Source organism: Vigna unguiculata, chromosome 7 (assembly GCF_037176805.1).
Source record: "Vigna unguiculata cultivar grain cowpea cultivar isolate G323 ecotype 2 chromosome 7, ASM3717680v1, whole genome shotgun sequence".
Lineage (NCBI taxonomy): Eukaryota > Viridiplantae > Streptophyta > Magnoliopsida > Fabales > Fabaceae > Vigna > Vigna unguiculata.
In genome coordinates, this window is record NC_140798.1 from 7681684 (window position 1) to 7692997 (window position 11314).

The 11314-nt window shown below is 29.4% G+C and overlaps 1 protein-coding gene across 1 annotated transcript; it reads left to right on the forward strand.

The window, feature by feature from the left end:
• The first annotated feature begins 1258 nt into the window (after positions 1-1258).
• On the forward strand, positions 1259-5334 carry OMR1 (L-O-methylthreonine resistant 1). The gene is made up of 9 exons (XM_028081592.2): positions 1259-1719; positions 2221-2400; positions 2526-2795; positions 2888-3094; positions 3486-3734; positions 3809-3879; positions 4112-4229; positions 4539-4673; positions 4772-5334. Exons 1-9 carry the CDS (start codon positions 1282-1284, stop codon positions 4910-4912), a joined length of 1809 nt encoding a protein of 602 aa, XP_027937393.2. The 5' UTR covers positions 1259-1281; the 3' UTR covers positions 4913-5334.
• The last annotated feature ends 5980 nt before the right edge of the window (positions 5335-11314 follow it).

Consider the following 11314-nt stretch of genomic DNA (forward strand, 5'->3'; position numbering starts at 1 on the left):
AAATTAAAAGAACTTTTTTTTTTAAAGTAAAGACGGACCAGACCAGTAGACCCATTAGCCCGTCAAGATATGGGACAAGTTGCATTCCTGTAAGCCTCTTACGAGACGAATAACATTTTTAGACCCCTACTATATAAACAGAATGATCTGTCCTGATTTATTTTCGAGTTAAAAACAGATTAGACCAAAATAAGAGTTTTACCATCCCTAAAACCAAAACATCCCTAAAACTAAAACGACATGATAACTAATGACTTTTACATTTTTCGATTTAGTTATTTATAAAATAAGTAAATTTTCATTTAATTATTAAAACTAAGTCGTGCTGCTTTTTAAATTGTTTACTTTTTAAATACTTATTTTAAATTTAAACAAAATCAGTCCAATAACATTACGAATAGGTAGTGTTCATTTATATATTTTATATGTGATTGTCCGATTCAATTCGAAAATTCCAACTGTGCGAGATTGTCGTTATATAAACATTCGCATTTATACATTACTAGCGTAACACAAGCGCGATACGCATGTGTATATGTATTTTTTAAATATGCATGATATTATATTAGTAGCTGATATTATTATAATATTATTAAGTTAAAAATAAAGAAGAAATATATCAGAACAAATAAAAGAATAATATATATATATATATATATATATATATATATACACTAGCGTAACACAGGCAGTATCGTGTCTGTGTGTATGTACTTTTTAAATATGCGTGATATTATATTAGTAAGTGATAATATTATAATGTTATTAAGTTAAAAATAAAGAAAAAATATATCAGAACAAATAAAAATAAAGTGAAATATATCAGAACAGATAAAAAAATAACTATTGATAAATAAAGAAGAGAAGAAACATAAACATCCGATTTTATAAAAAATTTGTAAAAGTAACGATCAATTTTTAAATATTTAGTAAATTATTATATTTAAAGGGTAAAATCGGTATTTTGAAAAGTGGACACAAAAATGGGAATCCCTTTATATATTGTTATAAATTTATCAATAATCTTTTTAAAAGGAAATGCTAGTTATACTTTTTTTATCCATGCTCTTACAAAAATTACTAGTTAAGAAAGTGTTATTTATATCATTTTTATATCATTTAATGGTTCTAGACACGTGATGGTTTCAAACAAATCTTAATCAAAATATATATATATATATATATATATATATATATATATATATATATATATATTTTGTTTAACGAATTCCACTACAACCTGAACAATTTGTGTCGCAGACCCAAGCCTACCTCACTGCCATGGATTCGTTGCGCGTCGCCACTACACCGCCACCTCTCCTCCGCCGACAAGCTCTCTACCAAATGGCGCGCCAACCACTCGCGGCGCGTCCTAGCCCCAGGCCCTTGATCGCCGCCACGCTTTCCAAGCCGGCGGAGGCCGCGCACTCTTCCTCCCCCGCGGCAGCCATCGTAGAGGGTCCCCCGCTAGTGGCTCCCCCGCGCCCCCGGGTGTCGCCGGATACCCTCCAGTATCCACCCGGATACGTAGGTGCGGTTCCCCACCGGTCACGCTCCGACAGTGGTGGCGACGGCGTGATGAATGCGATGAATTATTTGACGAATATTCTCACTTCGAAGGTCTACGACGTAGCAATTGAGTCCCCTCTGCAATTGGCGCCAAAGCTTTCTGGGAAACTCGGGGTTAAGGTTTGGCTCAAGAGAGAGGATTTGCAACCTGTAAGTCCCCACCACCTTTGTTTCATCTTGGTCGATATCAATTTTTGATTTTTATGTGCAATGAGTGTTTAAATGCTTCATTATTTACCTAATATTGTTAAAAGAGTAGAGTTTTAACTTCCGAACTCACCGGAGATCATCTTTGTCTTTTAATTAATCGTGGAAGATATAACTTCTAAGTTCACTATTTTGAAAATATCGTTACAATACTTTACTATACATGATGACATGAGTTGGCAGTGTTAAAGAAAAAATATTATTGTTAATAAAATATTACAGTGATGTAAATGGCTATAATTTTTGCTTGAGATGGAAGGAACTGTGGTTCGGTCATAATTATTTTTTTTCTTTTACCAAGTTCTTGGTTTTAAGTTCTAGTAGTGAAGGGCTTACCTGGATTTTGAAGCAAATGGAACATGAAGATATGCTATATGGTTCAGTGAAAGATGAGTGAACAACATACGTGCGTGTTATTGAATGAGTATTTGAAATTGGGTGTAGGTTTTCTCATTTAAGATTCGTGGAGCTTATAATATGATGGCAAAGCTTCCCAGAGAGTTGTTGGAAAAGGGGGTTATCTGCTCGTCTGCTGGGAATCATGCTCAAGGAGTTGCATTTTCTGCCAAGAGATTGAATTGCAGTGCGGTGATTATTATGCCTGTTACCACCCCAGAAATCAAGGTGTGTTTTTGTTTATATATTTGCTTTTGCCTGCTTGCTTTTATGTTTGTGTCTTTGATTGTATCCGAGGGAAGGAAAATATTGTTCAATCAAGTTATGCATTTTTGTTTCTTGTAACTTTGCAGTGGAAATCTGTGGAAGCGCTGGGTGCTAAGGTTGTGCTTGTGGGGGATTCATACGATGAAGCACAAGCATATGCTAAGAAGCAGGCGGTAGAGGAGGGTAGGACATTCATACCACCTTTTGATCATCCCGATGTCATCATGGGTCAGGGAACAGTTGGGATGGAAATTGTGCGCCAAATTCAGGGTCCAGTGCATGCAATCTTTGTTCCTGTGGGAGGGGGTGGTCTCATTGCTGGTATTGCTGCTTATGTGAAGAGGGTTAATCCAGAGGTTTGCATGATGTTATGTTATTGGTTGTTGTGATTTTGTATGGCTTTCTTTATTAAGAGAAATGATTGTTGATGGCTAGTATGAATACATAGGTGAGGATTATTGGGGTGGAGCCCTCTGATGCAAATGCAATGGCGTTGTCATTCCATCATGATCAGAGAGTGATCTTGGACCAGGTTGGAGGATTTGCAGATGGTGTGGCTGTTAAAGAGGTTGGCGAAGAAACTTTCCGAATATGCAAGGAGTTGGTAGATGGTGTTGTTCTTGTGAGCCGTGATTCAATTTGTGCGTCAATAAAGGTAACATTTTCTTTTGCTTGTAAAATTTACATTCTAAATCTCAGATGCATTAATATATTTCCAGATTTATATTTTTGACTTCATATATGTGATATGTATGCTTCTTTAGCATCTGTTGTGCATATTTTAGGAACTTTATTGAGTCTTGTCAAATGAAGTAAATCTATACTTACTACACATGAAAAGTGTAGCATATTTTAGGAACTTTTAGAGGCTGTTCCTTTGTTGGAATTCTGTTGGTCCAAATGTAGCTCTTCTATTCGTATCATCAGAGTTGGAGACTTAAGTTTACATATAGCCCTTTTGACTGTCTTGTACATTTAATGAAAAACAGTGCATTTTTTGTACAACTTGAACTTTTGGAATTTGACAAGGATGAAACTTATTGCAGGATATGTTTGAGGAGAAAAGGAACATATTGGAACCAGCAGGTGCACTTGCACTTGCTGGAGCTGAGGCATACTGCAGGTACAATGGGATCCGGGGTGAAAACATTGTAGTAATCACCAGTGGAGCAAACATGAATTTTGATAAACTTCGCGTTGTAACTGAGCTTGCAAATGTTGGTCGTAAACAAGAGGCTGTGCTGGCCACTGTTATGCCGGAGGAACCTGGCAGTTTCAAACAATTTTGTCAATTGGTATGTCTGCTACTTTAGCAAACATTGCTTCTAGAAATTTTCTTCATAATCTTATTTTCTATTTTGTCCGGCAGGTGGGGCAGGTGAACATCACAGAATTCAAATACAGATACAACTCTGATAAAAAGGCGGTTGTCCTTTACAGGTGAAATCATAATTGCCTGATTATTTTTTTCTTCATTCATTGTCAATCAACTTTTTATAGAGCAATATGTTCGCTGAATATTAACATCTCTCTGTCATAATTTATTAGTTTTCATTGACTCCCAAATTCTCTATGGAAACTATCTCTTATCAACTTTTTATTATTATTGATGTTTATCTGTTAACAACTAGTATTATGTTAAGACGGCCCATAACATATTGTGAATGTGCAGCGTTGGGGTTCACACAGTCTCCGAGCTAAGAGCAATGCAGGAGAGGATGGAATCTTCCCAACTCAAAACTTTCAATCTCACAGAAAGTGACTTGGTGAAAGACCACTTGCGTTACCTGGTATGTTGGCCTCACAAATTTCCTTCACAATGAAGGTTATTGTATCATACATTCATATCCCTTTTCCCAGCGCTATTCCCAACCATCAAACACTGTAACATTATTGATGTTAGGTATATTGTATTTTCTGATGATCCCGGTCCAAATAAGGTTAGATGTTGAAAATGAAGTAACATGACACAGCTAAGCCGCCCCATTTGATTTGTTTATCTCGTCTACTTGCAATAGTCTTCATCAAACATGTGTCTTTCACAAACAGTTGTGTTTGTATTGTTGAACTAAGTTAATGTTGTTTTGAACACATTTCAGATGGGAGGCAGATCAGATGTTCAGAATGAGGTTCTTTGTCGTTTTACATTTCCAGAAAGACCCGGTGCCTTGATGAAATTTTTAGACTCCTTCAGTCCACGTTGGAATATTAGTTTATTCCATTACCGAGGGGAGGTGGGAAGTTTTTTCATTTTGTATTCCTTTAGTGAAACACACAGCATGTTAGTGTTGTTGTTTGATCTTAATTAGAGTTTCACTTTGGTAACCAACAGGGTGAGACTGGAGCAAATGTTCTAGTTGGAATACAGGTACCCAAAAGTGAGATGGATGAATTCCATGACCGTGCCAACGGACTTGGATATGATTATCAAGTGGTGAACAATGATGGTGACTTCCAGCTTCTAATGCACTGATCATGGTTTTAAGCACTTGTCATTACTGTGCATTTTAGTGGACAAAATGCTCATATTTAATATTTCATCACTCACCTCTACAAGTTGGATGTGGGAAAGCTGAAAAAGAAGTGCCTCTTCAGACATGTCATTGGTTGATTAGAGGAAGTAGCTCTTGTTACCTAGTGCGGCATCCTGTAACAGTTTTTATAATGTGTAGGTTTATTTTATGTTTATTTTGGAAAGCATTGGAGGAGTCCTATAATATTGTTGACTGATCTTTTTTTTTTCTCTGTAATATAAGCGTCTTTTGTTTGCTAAACTCAGCAGCCTGAATATGTTTGAAAAACTTGAATTTATGGTCTTGCATTAATGGAAAGGAACAACCTTCGCAGGTGCCAATGCTGACACCATGATATGGGGTTGGGCCTACTTTTATTAAATGCTGTTTAATGTTGTGCATTAATCTTGGGGTCTTTCTTCCTTCACCTCCAAAATTTCTTCTACATTTTTAATAAAATTTTAAATCTCAAAACTACCCTTTGACCATTTAATTAAAACCAACCACGGAGATCACGTCTCCAACATTATTTTTGAAAATCAACTTTTGAAAGTCAAAATATATAATCAGAAGTCGACTTCTAGAAGTCAAAAATATAATTGGAAGTTAACTTTTGGAAGTCAAAATATATTATCGGAAGTCGACTTTCAAAAATTAAAATATATTACTGGAAGTCGACTTCCGAAAGTCAAAATATATCACCGGAAGTTGACTTTCGGAAGTCAAAATATTATTTTTAAATTTTATTTTTTAGTATAATTATTTTTAACACATTGTATAAAAATAGTTATATATAATCTTATTTTTTAAATATATATTAAAAATACTTAAGAAATAAAATAAATTAAAAATACTTAAACTTTATATTAAAAAATATTAATTTTGTTTTAACTATTTTTAATTTTATTTTAATTTTATATTTTCTAAATTTTAAATGTTTTTTTTATTTTTTATGTTTTCATACTTCTTAATATATATTTGAAAAATAAAATAAAATATTAATATCTATGTATATAAATTTATTTTAATTTAATGTACTAAAAAATAAATATAAATATAAAAAGTAAATAAAACAAAAATATTATTAAACTTTAAATAAAAAAATGAAAATGAAAAATATATTTTGTTTTTGACTTCTGGAAGTCGACTTTCAGTAGTATATTTTGACTTCCAGCGGAAGTTAATATTTTGACTTTCGAAAGTCGACTTCCGGTAGCATATTTTGACTTCCGAAAGTTGATTTTCCGTAATATATTTTGACTTCCGAAAGCCGATTTTCGGTTATATATTTTGACTTCCGGAAATCTACATCTGATTATATATTTTGACTTCCGAAAGTTGACTTTCGGTTATAGTTAGACTTCCGAAAGTTGACATCCGGAAACAATTTTAGGAGTGTAATCTAGGTGGCTTCGTTCAAATGGTCAAAGGATATTTTTGGAATTTTTGAAATTTTTGGAGGTGCAAAATAAATATTTGGAGGTGCAAGCCCTTGATCTTGGAACATCTTCTAAGGGAAAGAAGAATCCAAACATCATTCTATTTAGCACCTCAAATGGTGATAAAGCAGAGTTTAATCTCTGACCCAATATTCTCTTACCTCTACTCTAAAAATTTCAAATAACTTACTTTTGTAAATAACTGATTACACACATCAATATTTCAAGTCATTAATAAAAGTGAGTGAATTTCCTTTTTCACTTAACATTCTATCGCTATCACATATATTATCATGATCGAGCTCAACCAGATAGTTTATAACAGAAGTGCAACTCTGATAAGGGAATTACTTTCTTCACCCTATCATTTTCTTTCTACACCCTGAGTACAATAAACAATTCCAATTATTATTTTTTTTCATTGCCGTAAACTTCCGGAATGTTTTGATGAGGCGAGAGGTGAAATTTGACAGGATACAAGAAGCTTTAGCCCTCTGATAAACTCTGAGAACAACCTAAGGACTAACAAGACATTCATAGTAAAAAGATTCTAATATATGAAAAGTTTCACCTAAAATACTACAGATTTCGTTCCAATTTGTTAAACATACCTACCATAATTACTAAATATAAACACCATTTTTCTATCTTTGGTTATTTAATGTTTTTAGATATATCCACCCTTACCTTCTCTCTCATTTGCCCCTCACATCTCTCAGATATGTCACTCCCTCTCAGGATAACTCCGAAGCTTCTTCTTCACAATAGGAGCTTCCAAAACCTCCCTATAAGGAAACCTCCCTTCGGGTTTGAAACTTTGCACAAGAAAAATGCTTCTTTGCTGCTTGCCTATATACACAGGCCTTTTACTTATTGCACCCTTCTAACTATTAATAGAGAAAAGACTAAAATATCATTTCTCAACTTACTCTAATATCCACTACAAGAAAATGCTTCATTAGTAATTAATTCTAGTGACCAAAAATTGTTAGTCACTATAATAACTAATTTATATATCAATTTAAAAAATAAAAAATTATAATTGGTTATTAATTAATTAGATACCAATTTATAAACTAAATCATTTTTGTAGTCAAAACCATAATAGTTAATTGTAAAGACCAATTGACTGACTAATTATATTTTTTATAGTTACTATTTTAGTAACCAATAAATTTTACTTTGTTAATTGGTATCAAAATTAGTTACTACAATGATTAATAATTTTGTGTCACTAAAATTAGTTACTCATGAAATATTTTCTTGTAATGATCACTGTTAAATGTATCTAAAAATAGACAGTAGGAAAATTTTACACTAATTAGATGTGAACTAAATAAGGTAAGAAAAGAGAACACAATACTACTTTTTAATCTAAAATATTAAAACAATAGATTTATAAATTATCACATTTATATATTGCTTGTCTTATTTAGTTTTTTGTCACTTCCCAGTCATTTAGAGTTTTTAATAGAAGAAGAGTTAGAACGTTTTGCAAAAGCTTGTTGTTAAAAAGTCTTACCACAGCACATTTCATGTGTTCTCGAAAACATGTTTAAGAGAACTCATGCCAAAAACTTTATTTTCAAAGCTTGACTTGAATTACATTTATTCTTAAAATCTCATAAGTCACTTTTAAAAAAATTGTAAAATGATGGTTTTAAAAAGGCTTAAATATATATATGATTCCTATTTGTGATTGTTTAATTTGGTCATCATTTTCGTTTTGTATTCAATAAGGTTCTCATTTTCGTCAAAATTTGATCAATTTGGTTCTATTTACTAACAATGTTTAAATAATTAACATTTTTTAATAATGCATGTCACGTCTCAACTTCTGGTTTTTTGATTTTTTAATTTTTTAAAATTTAAAAAAATTGTCCACGTGTCAATATCAGTGTCATGTGTGAATTTGTGGTTATATTATTTCTGATTTATTTTTATTCAATTTAGTCCTTATATCTATTATTTTTGTTCAATTCAATATCTGTATTCGTAGTTTTTTGTTCAATTTAATCATAATTTTTGTTAGAATGGAATAATTTTATCTCTTTCAAATTGAAACCAAATTTAATTTTTTATAAATATTATATATTTATTTTTAAAATTGACATTATTATTAATTATTTTTGAAATTCAATTATAAATTATTAGATTTAATTATAAATTAAATATAATTCTTAGATTCAATTGTTTGTAGAATACAATTATTTAAAATATTATTAAAATATAATTAGTAAATATTTTTTAAAAATATATTAACATATGTAAAATTGTTATTTAAATCTAAAACGTTTATTATTTTATTGTGTTTTAGATATTAAAATCTAAAATATTTTATTTAAATGTTAATTTTATAAATATTAGTATACTTTTTTCTAAAGTATTTCTAATATTTTTATTTTTTTAATATATTTTAAAAATATTAGTATTTTAAAATATAAATATTAGAAGAAAATATTTAATAGTTATATTCTAATAATATTTTAAATATTTGTATTTCTATTTAATAATTAAATCTAAGAGTTATATTGAATTTATAATTAAATCTTGTAATAATTTATATTTGATCTTCAAATATAATTAATACAAATTTGAATTTTAGAAAAAATATTAGTATAATACTTTTAAAAGATATTAAATTTGGTGTTTATTTGAAGGGGACAAAATTGATTCATTTAACTAAAATTGTGACTAAAATAAATAAAAATAAAGAATATAAAGATTGAATTGAATAAAAATAACGAATAAAGGACTAAATTGAATAAAAAGAAACAACACAATAACAAACTACCATGTTGTATTGGCATTAACACGGGAAACAATTATAATTTGACATGTGGACATTTTTTTTAAAATAAAATAAAAATTAAAAGTTTTAAAAAAATTAGGAGCCGAAACGTTGACATATACGATTTAAAAACATAAATAAAATAAAAACAACAACAAAAATAAAAATAAAGAATAGATATGTATTTAAATCTTTTAAAAATTAAGGTACATAAAAAAATTATGGGTAGGAGTGTAAGAAGAATTTGAAAAAGAAATTGACAAAACATTATTGCCACTAAAACTATTGCTTTCTGCATCCCCTATTTTGTTCCTAAATCCCGTTCAGTATAGGAAATGTCTGAATTGTCCTTATGAATTGTTAATTTCTTCTTCCCTTTCTCCTCAATTTCTCCTTATGGATTGGTTTTTCCGCTGAAAAGAACGTGTTTTCAAATATAATTAAACATATTTTTAGTTACTAAATTTTATGTAAAATTAAAACTTTGATACAATTTCATCATGATTACCGAAGTTAAACTTTTAATGACGTGTGTAACGGCGTTGCATCTTCACATATAAACATTATAGACGTACACGTGGTTGCCAGAATATTGACTATATATTTTGCATATTAGTAACTCCTTCTTCTCACCACTGAATTAATACCCTTTTGCAAACCCACCGGCCTTCGCTTTCAATTTCGATTCATATGGGGACTTTGATTTTCAGATATGGAGTGTAATGTCGACTATGTAAAATCACAAAGAGGTCGTTGGGTTTATATATATTTTCTAATATGTATTGGTTATATATGAATTAATTATGAATATTGAGAGACTGTAGTCAATATATATATCACGTTAATTTTGTTAATTTTGTACATGTAAGACATTTGATATCATTTTAATTCCAAAACTTTAAAATATTGATATTATGAGTCTTTATTTTATATAATGTTTAACTTTATTTATTTTATATAATATGAGACTTTAATTCGTACTTAGACTATTCCTAATACAACCAAACATGACAATAATAACCAGGGGCGGACCCAGGAAGGGACGGGGGGGAGCCGTGGCCCCCCCAATGTTTTTGATTTTTTTTTATTTATATTATATGAATTTTTTTTTTGTTTTTAATTTTTTAAATTATGTATAAGAAATTTAATGTTTTGGAATTTTTTAAATAATAAAAATATATATTAGGAATTGATAAATATTAAAATAGGTATCTTTTTATTTATTTTATAAAATATAATATTAAATGTTAATAAATAATAAAACATAAAATTAAATTTAATAAAAAATAAATAAATTTATTAAGATATTTTTTATTTTGTCTCTCACTGTTTTTTTGAGTTTCTCACATATTGTATCCACTTTAGATTTTTACTTGTTTTGTTTTCTTTTGTTTATGAAGAAAAAAAGAAAGTTGAACACAAATTCATTATTTTGTGCTCTCATTTTTGTATGCTTTCTTCTATTATTGAAGAGAAAAGTAATTCTTTTTTTCTCAATTGATAGTGAAATATTAGTTTAATAATTAATATTATTTTTTATCTCACGAGCATTTGGTATATTCATTTTTATAAATATCAAGAAAAAGCAATGCACTAAGTGTTTTTTAATAACTGGTTTTTAATTGTGACTTGATTATCATATCTTTTTCTTTTATTAATTACATATCACAATTTTTATTTAGATTATGATAAATTATCTTTTAGTATTTTTTTTAAACATAAGTATATTGATGAAGAAATAAAAGAATAAATTAATTATTTAAAAGTGATAAAATGGAAGCTACTGTGAAGAAGAAAATAGAAAAAATCAATCTTTGACAAAAATAGGAAGTCAATTACATCTATTTCATTGATTTTTTAATCTGTCTCGTCTTATTTTAACTCTTCTTGTTTCTACAACTATATCAAAAAGATAATTTTCTACAATGAAAATTATCAAAATAAGACTGCAAAATATTACGAAAGATGAATTTTTTTTGCTGACGATATGATTATTTACATTAAAAACAAAATATAACTAAAAATTTTAGTATTGATTCAATTATTATTAAGTTAAATAATCTTACGGATCCATAATTAAATATATAAATTAAATATATAAATTTTAATTATATTTTGGCACCCCCATAAAT

What these genes read in the sequence shown, in the direction of transcription:
- OMR1 (XM_028081592.2), top strand. Translation starts at nt 1,282, where the DNA reads ATGGATTCGTTGCGCGTCGCCACTACACCGCCACCTCTCCTCCGCCGA. An exon ending in TCAAACAATTTTGTCAATTG is followed by an intron (nt 3,735 to 3,808) that starts GTATGTCTGCTA and finishes TTTGTCCGGCAG; the next exon opens with GTGGGGCAGGTGAACATCAC. An exon ending in AAGACCACTTGCGTTACCTG is followed by an intron (nt 4,230 to 4,538) that starts GTATGTTGGCCT and finishes AACACATTTCAG; the next exon opens with ATGGGAGGCAGATCAGATGT.